The sequence below is a fragment of the Belonocnema kinseyi genome, chromosome 2 (genome assembly GCF_010883055.1).
Source record: "Belonocnema kinseyi isolate 2016_QV_RU_SX_M_011 chromosome 2, B_treatae_v1, whole genome shotgun sequence".
Lineage (NCBI taxonomy): Eukaryota > Metazoa > Arthropoda > Insecta > Hymenoptera > Cynipidae > Belonocnema > Belonocnema kinseyi.
Window position 1 is genome coordinate 23,995,379 of NC_046658.1, and position 12,754 is coordinate 24,008,132.

The 12,754-nt window shown below is 38.6% G+C and overlaps 1 protein-coding gene across 3 annotated transcripts in view; it reads right to left on the bottom strand.

Moving 5' to 3' along the window:
- Positions 1 to 379: 379 nt before the first annotated feature.
- The window catches only part of LOC117166949 (actin-related protein 10), a 137,497-nt gene continuing 125,122 nt past the window's right edge, over positions 380 to 12,754 (bottom strand). For all 3 annotated transcript variants that reach the window (XM_033351429.1, XM_033351428.1, XM_033351427.1), the window contains 2 exons: positions 7,928 to 8,207; positions 380 to 746 (listed from right to left, as the gene is read on the bottom strand). In XM_033351429.1, coding sequence (XP_033207320.1) covers positions 429 to 746; positions 7,928 to 8,207 — 598 coding nt within the window. In that variant the 3' untranslated portion in view covers positions 380 to 428. The remainder of the gene's footprint in view (positions 747 to 7,927; positions 8,208 to 12,754) is intronic.

Consider the following 12,754-nt stretch of genomic DNA (forward strand, 5'->3'; position numbering starts at 1 on the left):
GTGTGTGGATATAATATGGATATTTTACGGCTTATTCGGCTGAGATGTAACCATTTTTGAACTTATAATAGTTAAAAATATCTGATACTTTGTGAATTTTATGATTACCTGTCACATTAACCTGAAACCGCGAACACGGGACATTTTTCCATTTGGTCTATGCTAAGCAGGTAGATATGTAGAACCGATATGAATTTTTCCCCACTTAACAAGCCAGAAATAACAATGATAACATTGAAACGACTACATTGTCTAAATAAAACAAAAATTACTATGTAATATTTTTATTACATAATTATGTAGTATTAAATAGGTGTATACGAAAACTTATTTGGGCCTGAAAGCGTGCGAAATAATTAAATTTTTGAATAAGTGCTCACATAAAATATTCTTTGATCCATATAAAAATCTAATTAAAGACTGCAATTCTAAATAAACTTCCGATTGTCTAAAAGACTAGACCAGTCTGGTACTCGGCTGGTTATCAAATACTTTTCTTTGCTAATACATCTAGCGGGTAAATCTGCAATACCAAAAATAGCACCACCAAGCCACGTAGTATAATTTGCGTGACAGGGAGCCGTGTGGAATTTAAAAGTCCGTACTTTCAGTATATCTGAGTAGAAATCACTGTTGACTAAGTGTATTAATTCGCTCTTCAAGCGACTCAAGAATCCTTTGGCCATTACCGTGCCTCCGACTAAAAGAATATTTTGTGCCAAGGGCCGTCGCATATCCATAGGGCACTAAAAAAATGAGATTGTCATGTTTTAAAAATATTTATTTCGGAAATTTTTAGTTAAATCAATTGGAAAATGTTATAGTATTGAAAATAGATATATTTTTAATTAAAAAAAGATTGAGTTAAAAATTAACGAGTAATTATCAATTAAAATTTAACTAATCAGAAGCACACGTTGAGGTTGATAATGATAGACCATCGTATCGACCATGTATGCATGGCCCGTGTGCACCATTACAAAGAACGACTGACAGTGCTTTAACTGCACATGTGTAAAAAATTTTAAATAGTGCAGGGAGAATAAAAGTATTTACTTCACGTTAAGGCATTTTCGAAGTTTCTATCACGTCGGGTGTAACCGCTATAAATTATCAGACATTACCAAGAACGTGTTTTATTCAAACTTTGCGGTCAATTTTCTAAAAATCCTGAAGTAATAGGCAATTTCTGAGGCCAGGTTAATTTTTGGTGAAAGAAAATCTGTTGAAACCGCCTAGTCACTTTCCATTTACATCCAAAAAGTAAAAAATCTTACGTAGTGTAATCCATGAGCTTTCGACGAGAGTGTATGTATAAACAGGTTTAGATCGTTTAATTTCTCTTCTGTTCGCTTTTCTAGTATTTTCCAATTAGTCGAAATTGTATAATTATCTTCAATTCTGCATAATTCTCTTGAATTCGATATAAATCTCTTAAATTCTGTATAATTCTATTGAAATCCGTAGAATTCTCTTGAAAACTTTGGAATTCATTGTACCTTTTTAATACTTTAAAAATCATTGAAATACACCTTCAACTAGTTTGGAATCCATTTAGAGTTTTTTTTTAATTTTAAATAATTGAGATACACCTTGAATTGTTTTGAATTTCAAGCCATTTTAATTCTCTAAATTCTTGAAAATACACTGCACTATTTTAAATTCTTTCCAAATAACTCAAGTCAGGTCAACAGGATAACTATCAGTTAAGGAAGATGTATTCGATTCTTGATTCATTTCGCAATCATTCTTCTTTCACGTTTATAATTTTCCAAATTCTTCTGAATACTTCAAATTTCTTTTCAAAAAATTAAAAATCGCATCAATTTTTTGAATTTCTATGGTAAGTTCAAGTGTATTAATTAAGAAACCTAATAAAAATTTTGATACAACTCCGTAAACAAATGCAACATAAAAGAGGCGGTACAGCGCACATATGGCCAATTCTCACAACCATGAGATGGCTGACGACAAAGCAAGATGATTTCATAAAGATAGGCTGACAAAAAGCTCTTGTGTCTTGACGACACAGAGTGACCCAGTGACCCAGTGACGCCAGTGATGTCGGCTGTTAGTGAGAATTCGATAATGAATGTAGTTCGCTTCTGGAAGTCCTGGAGAATATGACCAGGCTTAAAATGTGTCTCATTTTTGATCTTGACTCTTCTCTGCCTCGGGACGTTCTGCAGGGTAAGGTCACGGTCAAGACTTAAGAACGACAAATATAGTAGTTAAGCATTCCAGGTGGGACACCTGGATAGTATATTTTCTCGGTCATCAGCATGTGCATGACACTCTGCATGCGTGGAAATTGCACCATCCTAAAACGTGATAATAAAACCCTTATTACATGAATTAAGTCCCTTTGATCTGAGAAAAGTAAAAGTTTGCTCCTTCAACAAGGATTGATTTTCTACATTTATGTAAAAGTTCCCCTGAATTTTTATGTCGAGAAACTGTTAGCGAATTTTTTCAAACTCTGCTTTCTTTACTTGGGTTTTTAATAGTAAGATATCTAGATGGAATAATGCACTTTCCTCACTTGTTATGTTAAAATTCATGTCAAGGATCTCGACCGCCTGCTCCACAGCTTTGTGAAGGATCACTCCTTTGCCAATCATTTCGTGTTTCCAGCCCATCTTTCGGAGAGGATCTCTTTCATATGCTAGCTCATCGAAATGTACATGATCTTACGCGCAGCGATATCAAGGACTGTTAGCTCGTTCTTCGTCCATTGATTATAGCAGCACAAACGAGTCGAGTAGATACCTTGTTACGCACCGACAGATTCGAAGACAAAACCTCTTAAAAAAATAAGCTTGTACTTGCTTCGGAGAGACCCCACACCTTTCTCTCCTGTGCACATCTCGATGATATTTGAAGCACTCTGAAATTGCTTTGAAATAGAAGCATGGATCGTTAGATTATCAATATAAAATGCATCAGTGACCTTCTGCTTGCGATGATTAGTATCCTCAGACAGACAGATGAAAAGTCTATGAGAGATTGAATCGAAAGCTTGCCGGTACTTGAAACAGGCTATCGACAGGGCACGTACTGCGCTGCTGCGTCTTTTATACCTGTAGTTCTTTGGGTTGGACAAGTCGCCTTTCTTCGGTAGGAGTATACTGCGTCCTAACAGTAGCCACTGTGGAATGGGCGTCTCCGACTTTAAATATGAAGTGAAGATGCTGGCCAGATGTTGGTGCATAAAAGTAAACTTCTTCCAGCAGTAGGTCTTGATACCATCTGCTCCTGAAGCAGAAAAATTCTTTATTCCCTTCAATGTTTTTTTCATCTCTTGGGCAGTGATTGATAGACATTCCTCCTCAGATGTTATAAGGTTTCGCGAAGCTAGCTTGAAGCGGATTATATTTCTAGTGTTTTCCTTTCATTCCAGTGTTTTCGGGATGTTGTATACTTCTCTCTAAAAAGTATCTACCTCGTCGGGATTGGGTGGATTTTCAAAAAGAAAAAAGGAAGGTCGCTGTAGAGGCGCAAAGGGTCAGCGAGAAACTGTTGAATCTTCCTGACTCACCCCTTCTGTATTCTTCTCCATGCATCAGATAACACCAGTATATCGTCAACAATGTGCTGCTTGATTGACAGCAGCTTTGACTTGTTCAGTATACGATAGTAGATCCTCAGTTTGTGAGCGAACTTTCGGACCCTTTCCGTGAACGGCCTACCAGGTATTATGTAGTTAATCACACACTGTACAAGGGATGCACCTTCTGTATGGCGACCCGATCTTTTAATTCAGTTAATGCAAGCATCGATTGGTTTTTTGATCCATCGTCGGTATTTGCCTTCGATTTGCATGAGCCAAAGCTGTCGCCGCACCAAAAAGTGAACAATTGATAATCAAATGGTCGAACTCCTCCATGATATCCTCACTAAGAGCGGCATCATTCCAGCCAGCTCTTGGGGCTTAGGAGAAACTTAGGTTTCACCGATTCGACATCTTTAGCATTAGCATATTTAGCAGAAACACTTGCTACATGGACCCTCTATCTACAACTTGATGACACGTCCGGTGGCTTCGTCGTAGGCCCTTAAGTTCGATTCCAAAGGAACCGAAACCGAACAATTTTTAATTACTAACCATTGCTAGAGGACTTGCATATTGGTGGCGGTTGTGAGAAAGTGTGCAGTGACAGGCGGTGAAAAGATTTTACGGAGTTTGTGTAGAAGGTGTGAGTGAAGGGTGAGGATGGAAGACTAGGAGGTGAGTCGGGTTGTGAGATATGAATTGGGGAGTCAAAAATTAATTTTCATGGTAGTTGTGAGGTTGGGTTTAGCTACATAGGGAAAGTGAGGTTACATTAGCGAGGAAGCAAGGTAGTTTTGTGGTCAGGAGTTTAGGCCTTCATGGTGATCAAGGGTGGTTCGCCTGGGGCTGGGGGATGTTAGGGGAGAGCAAAGGGTGTTTGTAGGGACTGTAAAGAGCGAAATAGTGCAAAGAAAGAGAAAAATTGGGGCGGTAAGCGACAGCGGCCTTGAGAGACATCTGTTGGCAACAGTAGGTACTTTTCTGCATGGATAGGTCACAGTTACCGACGGAAGAGCGGGAGGTGGTCAGCGAGAGTACTAGAAGTGCTGGTAGTCAATTCGACTGGGAGGAAATTTCGTACAGGCCACGACGACCAAGGCGAGCGAGAGAGCGTCTAGAGCAAGTTAGGAGGAGGATCTCATGCAGAAAAAAAGAGACAGCAAATAAAATCCGCAGGAAAACGCAATAGAGACTCCCTTTAGAAAAATCGTGCGGACACGTAGGTTTGCCCACCTAAGAATGGAGGGGCAGACTGAGCAAGAGGCTCTCGGGGTGCTGATAGGCAAGGTGAGAAAGTTAAGGGAAGTCGTAACGGGGGCTATGGAGCAGATTGAAAATATTAGGGAGGACCTGAGGATGAGAGACGAGAGATGGGAAAAGAAGGTAAACAAGCTGAGGGGGAAAGAGGAAGGATTGCAGACGGAGATGGCGTCGGTAAGGAAGAAAAAAGAGGATACAATGAAGCAAATGGAAGGAGAGATTACAATGTCGAAGAAAATGGCGGAATAAAAGCTTTAAAAGGTGAAGGGCAGGGCGCAAACGGAAATAGTTGACAGGGGGAGAGCGAGAAACAAGGTATTTGGGAGAGGGTGGAGAATATGATAGAAGAGAAAGTGGGAGAACGTAGGAATGAAAAGGAGGATGGCGAGAAGAGAGAAGGTAGACAGGAGAAATAATATTGTTATGAGAGGATTGAAGCGAAAGAGCGGGGAAGAAAGGGAGAGGCAGAAGCGGTGCTACAGAGCATAGGGTGGGTTAAAGGCAAGACAGGGAAATTTAGGATGGAGGGGAGAAAAGAGAATGAAGTTGCGGTGGTAAAATTGAAGAGCTCGGAAGAAAAATTGGGGGTAATGCTGAACAAAAATAGGATAAAGGAAAAGAAAGTTTTCATCGATCAATATTTGACGAGGAATAAAGGGGATGTGCAGAGAATACTGAACGACAGGGCTACGAAGGAGAGGAGAGAAAGGAGAGCGGCGAAGGTAGGGTATCGAAAAATAAAAGTAGATAAGAGAATGTGGGTATGGGACTAGGAGAAGGAGGTGTTGAAGGAAGTGCAGAGGAATTTGTTTCGTGGGTAGTAGGGGGGTGGGAGAAAATCAGGGTAGAGGAGTGCTAAAGGTGCTGTACTGGAACGAAGCAGGGGTAAAGAAGAAAGACAAGAGTTTCTAGAGGTATATTCAGGAATTTGATGTGGTTAGACTGGTAGAGACACGGGTAGAAAAAAAGGAATGGGATAGCGTAGACTCAAAGTTGTCAAGGGGTAATAGGTGGAGGCTACAGGAGGCCTTCAGAGTGAAGATGAAAGGCAGAGCTAGTAAGGGAATTATAACAGGGGTTAGGGACGGATTAGTGAAAAGGAAGCACAGGAAGTGGAAGGAAGGAATTGCGAAAAGGAAGGAGTACGTATTAATGAGGAAGGAGTTTAGAGTGATGTGTAAGAAAAAGAGCAGGAAAAGTAAAAGGAGCTGGAAGAGGAATTGAGAAGTGTTAAGACAGAATGGGGCACATGGAAAACAATTAATAGGTTTAGGAAATACGGAGGATTTCAATAGGTTTTGGCTCTCTAGGGAGAAGAGGATGTGTGAATTATTCGGGAAGAGTGAGGAAAAAGTGGTGTTCTGGTTGGAGTGTGAAGTGGTGGCAAGGAGTGGAATAAGCATGGAGGTATTGTTGCATGAAAGGGACAAAAGGGCAGTAGCATAGATGAATGGGGTGTTGGGTAAGGTGGAGAAGAAGAGAAGGAAGGAGGAAGAGGAATCGAGACGGAAAGATTTAAATAGGGGAGGAAGTACGTGTAAGAAAACTGTAAATATTGTAAATAGTATATAGTAGTAGATAGCCTGGGAATGCGAAGTAAAGCGAAAAAATTGCGACATGCATTTCTAAGAGGTAGCTGTACGAAAATTCTGTAAAAGATGGAAGTATAAATAAGCAAGTGAATTTTTTAAGGCCAGCAAGCCGAAAAATAAACGTTTATCTATCTACTAACCACTACTAATTAGAAATTAATAATAAATTAAATAATAATCAAAAAGTAATAGTTTGAAATTATCAATAAGGAGGACGCCAAACTAATTCGCCCAGGAGACTTTAAAAGCATTTAAAGGTTTAATTATCGAGTATTTATCGAGTGTTATCGTATTTGAGTATAATTTTGATCTAGGAAAAGCATACTGATCCAAACCGGTATTACGAGGGATTTAATGAAGTTTATTAAATAATAAAAACTAATTATAGGTTAATTGTATCTTAGTAAGGGCGTCCTCAAAGGTATTTTGTATAAGATGCACTGGTCCTAAAAAATACACCCTAAAGAAATTACTTAGTAACCTTTTGTACATTCGTGCATCAACAAGGTACAATTAAGCGCTCACTTAAAATAATTAGTCAACTAATTAGGACTTTGGAAAGTCTTAAATGGGTACTCATGTACGAAAAATTACTAGAGAACTTCTTTGGGGTGTAAGTTTACTCTAGACAGAGCACTGTGGCCAAATGAGTTTTACGGAGTGTTATATCATGTTGATTATTTATTAATATCTAATTAGAATTCAATTAAATTATATTAATAAGCACTTAATCAACGGGGTTTTACCTGGCGTATTTTTACAGTTTAAAATGCACCCCGCGAAAATTAAATGAGCCCAAAAATGTTTAAAAGGATTTTACAGAATTCTCGAGAAGTATACTGAATTTAAATAACGTGTACATTTTTATTCACTGATAGTTAAAATTTCGATCTAACTTGACTATTTTGAAAAGAATTTGAAATTGTTCAGAGAATTAAGAAAAATTCTGTGAATTAGAAAGACTTAAAAATTTAAATAATTTAAGGTGTATTCCAATGCTTTCAGAAGATTAAAAAAAATGCAAATAAATTCTAAACTTTTTAAAGAATGTCTACAGAATTTAGGAAAATTCTACAGGATTAAAATAACGTGTGCCGCCTGATTCAGTGGTCGTTAAAACGTCCACCTACCTCCGCTAATTTCGAATAAATGAAAATAAGAAAACTGGCTTCTGAAGAATTCGGAGAATTCAGAATAACTAAAAGGTAATTTTATAGAATTGAAGAGATTTCTGCATAATTAAGGAGCTTCTGACGAATTCAAAAGAATTCTGCCGAATTCTCAATTTGAGTATCTCAAGCCGTTGAGCAATATTGACTAATCCGGGAGCTTCGGAAAAATATTGTATATGTCAACTAGAAAAGCGAACGGAAGAGATCTAAATTTGTTTACGCATACTCCCTCGTCAATGGCACATGGACTGTCGGCCATCTAAACGCATGGTTATTACTGATTAGTTTTTAATTTTTAAATACTCGGTAATTATTACTTTAAGTTTTAAAAGCTAATTTATTTAACGTACTTTTACAATGGCGTCCAAAATCATCGTAGGAATAGTAAGATTATCATTATCTCTTTCCCATAGTATTTCGAAAGCATTTTCTCTTACATGACCAGGAATTTCGAAAGACTTAACACCAGGATATTTCACAGCCGAAGGCGGAGAATGTCCACTTCCATCACGCAATTTTGTAGATCTGTCCTTGGTTGTCACGAAACATGATCTTACTTTAATGTCTTCTATTATCCTTTCCGATAATTCCAAATCTGGAATAGCTTCCTTAATTTCCTTTTTTATGCAGCTGATAAAAGATATAAAATATATTTATACAGAAATAATTGCCATGCTTCAACAGAAAATCTCAAATAGTAAAAACGTGCCCAAATAAAAATTAGTTAAACTAAGAGGTATGCGTCTACCAGAAAGGGTTCCGCCGACTATGTATTTCTATTTTCCTACGTCAATCGATAGTATCTAAGTTACTCTTTTATTTCCAATAATCAGAATTTTTTAAGTTAAATACTTTTCTTGTTATTAAGCTACAAATATAGGCATAATAAGCGTACGCGGAAACGAAACGATAGGCCTGCGAAAACAAGCCCCACCACTCACCACTACTGGATATAGCCGAAACGGAACGATTTGAGCGGAGTTCACGTATACGATGCCTGAAGGTGTTGTGGTAAGTGGTGAGGTTGCTTTTCATAGACGCATCCCCACTACTCAAATGATGTCTTGCGGGCTCTGCTACAATCATGCGTCATGTAAAATTCAGATTTGAAAATATTCGATCCCTTTCTTCGCGGACGGTTACATATATGGTTTTAAAGGTCTTGTATAGTATATTTTAAGTTGAAAATACATAAACAAATTTCTCCACTTTTAATGGATAAAGTTGAATTTTTTCACATACAGAAGAATTTAGTGCATACAATTTATTCTTGTAATTTTTGTAACCGTGAATGTTCTGAAAAAGCGTAATAGCAACATGAAAAAAATGTGAAGGACACTAAGGCTATAAATTATAAAACATTTAGATGAACATTGATTAGAACCTCTCTGCTCCTAAAAAATAGTTTTAAACATTTTGATTGATTCTGAATATTGCATGTAGAAACCCCAAATGAAATCAAAACAAGGAATTATGTTTCCTTATAATCTTTTTCAGTCCGAAAGTTTTAGTTTCTTAGTATTAGTCTTATCGCAAATCTGATTGATCGAGAATCTGGATGTGAATCCTATGTCAAACATGAATTCGAAGAAAATTTAAAAATTGAGATCCGTGATAAGGTACCCTTCTTTTTTATTTGTTTATACTCTCTCCCTTTTACGGGTTTGAGAGTCTTTACATAACCATTACAAGTATTCTTACAAACAACCCTTATCCTATCTTACGAACTATTCGCTTCAAACAGTCTTAAATTATTATACTTATTTCTAAACGCTTGTGACTGTGCCCTGGGGTTCCATTTCCTCTTACCATTATCAATTTCAAATTTTGACTCTAGTTCGCAGCACTACTTCGTAACTCTTTTTCTTTCGGAGTCATTTTTTGACTTTTTTTCCTACTATTCTGTGAAACCAGCTTTCTCTCTCTCTTTCTCTTAGATCTTCTAGCTTCTTCATCCATTCCTTCCCCTGACCATTTTCATTCAGAATCCATTTAATTCTCTCTTCTGTAATCTCTCCTTCCCTTTCGTCCTCTATACACCTCTCTAACACATGCAACCATGTTTCCTGCTCATACCTACATACTCTACAGACATTCTCTTCTTCATTCATACAATACCTGCATGCTCTCATACCCGCTCCCATTCTGAATCTCAATACTCTATTCCATTTGCTCTCGTTTTTAATCGATTTCAGGTACTCTGGTTCCCCCTGCCCCTTAACCATTCTATACCAGCTGTTGTACTTTGAATTTGCGACTTTTTCCCATCTTTCCTCATCTTGCCATCATCTCTTCCTCTATTTCCTCCCACTCTTTACCCCTCTCATTTATACCACATTCACGCCTCATTTCATATCTCTTCTCCCATTTTGAATGCACCCGATACCCCCTCTCTTTATCCATGACCTTGCGAGCACACGCTTGTACAATTTTGCTTCCCTCTTCCCTTCTTATTTTCTTTTCGAAGTTCCCGGCTCTGTTCACTCGCCACACCACCATTTTTACTCGTCCTATTTCTTCTCTCAGCATATAACCTGGGCAACTCCAGCTCACTCACAAAACCCATCTCAAAAATCTCTCATGCAAACTTTCTATTCTCTTGTGCTCTTTCCTCTCATCTTCCAGTCTTTCTAACCTTCTTTTTCCTATACCCCATACTTGTTCCATTACTTTACTCGCGCATTCCAATCTCTTTCTCACCTGCAGCTCACTTCCTCCTCTCGTTTCGAACCAAAATCGTAAGTAGCAAAACTCATCAACCAATTCTACCACTACATCACTTATCTTCCATTCGCACTCTAATGTATCCCTTTTATTTCTGAAACACATGATCTTGGCCTTGTTCATATTTATTATGAAAACCTATTCTCTCACATATTCTTCGAACACTCTCATCATCAAATTTATACCTCTTTCATCATCCGCTAGTAGCACTATGTCATATGCATATGCTATTGAATACAGTTTGCCCGTTCCTAATGTTGTTCCTCCTTTCCCTTTCATCTTCAACTTGTCCTCTCAATTTTCCAGAAGTACTAAACAGAAGTGGGCTCAAAGGACACCCTTGCCTGAGCTCCCTTTCTGTCCAGAATTCCTCACCTTTCTTATCTCCTATTTCACCCTTATCTTAGTATCCACAAATATTTTTTTTATCCTCTCTATTAAACATTTGTCTACTCCTCTCTCTTTCATGGCTGCCCATACAATCCTCTTGTTAACTGAGTTAAATTCTGCCTTAAAGTCTACAAACAATGCGACTAACTTCCCTTTCTTTCACCATAGGTTCCAACCTCCTTCTTAGCACTTCCGCATAAATTTTATAACCCACTGACATGAGTGTGATACTTCTATATTCCTCCACCTTCTTGCCCTCATCTCGCATCTCTCCTCTCATCGCCTCATTCACCTCATCCCTACTAATCTCGTTTTCAATTTCCTCGTCCCCATCGACCACTTTTCTTCCTTCTCCCTTTACCCTTTATTCCACTCCTCCTAGCAGTCCCTTGAAGTGCTTTGTCCACTCTTTCATTCATATTTCTTCATTTATACCCTTCCTTCCTCCTCTTTCCTTATTTATCACTTCCGATTCCCTCCCTTCTTTTCCCGCCGACTCTACCTCTGCCATATGCATTTCTTTTTCCTTCTGTCTTTTCTCCTTTATCATTCTTTCGTGCTCCCTCTTTCTCTTGTTGAGTTCTCCTTTTTCCATTTCACCTTTCCTCCATTTCCCTACACTCTCCTTCATCCTATCTTTACTTTCCCTGCATTCACCGTTCCACCAGCCTCTGCCAAACCCATTTTCTTTTTTTCTCAGTCTCACCTCTTCCCTTACCTTATCTATCGGTCCTTTAAGTTTTTCTAGCAGTGTGTCAACTCGTTCCTCTTCCCGATCCCCTTATTTCTTCGTTTTCTATTTTTTCTCTAAATTCTCTCAACTTTTCATCTCCCCAAATGTCCATTTTCACTTTATTTTCTCGCTTTTCTTCCCTCTTCCCCCTACTGCCCTTTGAGCCACCACATCTCATTGTCGCTATTACCGGAAAGTGTTCTGAGCCTACCACGTTGCCCACTTCCATTCTAACCATCAGCCTCCTTATTCTTTTTTCTGCCAGAATGTAATCTATTAAGGTGTCCTCTATACCCACGTACGTATATTCACCTTCTTCATCTCATCTTGTATTGCCGTTACAAACATACTTCTCCCCCTGTTCCCCGGTCCATGCATTCAAATCCACTTCTATTATGAACAGTCTCTCCTCTTTCTCCTATGTCCATTTCCTTATTGTGCTTTATCCTCCCTCTTCTCTTCTTCTGTACACACATACTACAACCACAATGACATTTCCTAATTTTGTTCTTCTAACCATTATTCCGCCATTTTCTTCTTTATACTCTCTCTTTTCTTCCTCTACCATCAGTTCCTTTCTTACCCCTGACACCATGCAACCTATTCCTCTCCCTTTTACGTGCTCCTTTCTTTCTGCTTGCATCGTCCACTCATATGCTTTCGGTAACATTCTTTTCAAGCATTTTCAGTTTTTCTCATTCACCCACGTCTCACTCATCATTATCACATCACATTTCTGCACATCTCGCCAAAATCCTTTGTCCTTGTTTTTTAGTCCTGACACGTTCCAGAATGCTACTTGCACGTCGCTCTTTTTGTGCTTATCTCCTTTATTTATTTTAGTCAGATCCTCTTGTCGTTTTAAACCCCCCCCCCCCCCGTAACTCTTGCATTCCCCTTTTCATAATCTTGGTCCTCTTCATTCACTATCCGTTTCCTATCCTCCCTCAGTTCTTCTATTGCATCGTCCCAAATCCATATCTCTCCGTTGATCCATATCCTATCTCTGCCAATTCTTACCCTATTACTTTTACACCTCTCAGTCCATGCCTTTCGCTCAATTAGCCACTTTCTTCTGCTTCCCCGCCATGTCAGATCTTCTTCGATTCTTTGATTTCTTCCTTTTAACAACTTCTTTTTCTCCATAACTTCATATTTGTTCTACTCACTCCCCAAGTTCACTAAAAACATACATTCTCTGCCTTCTTTATTCCCTCCTAGTCTTCTTATCCCTTTCACTCTGACTTGCGCGCCGATGCCTCTCATCACCTTCCTAATCGCTTCCTTTGCGCTTTCACTGTCCACTTTTAAACCCTTCACTATTACGCTT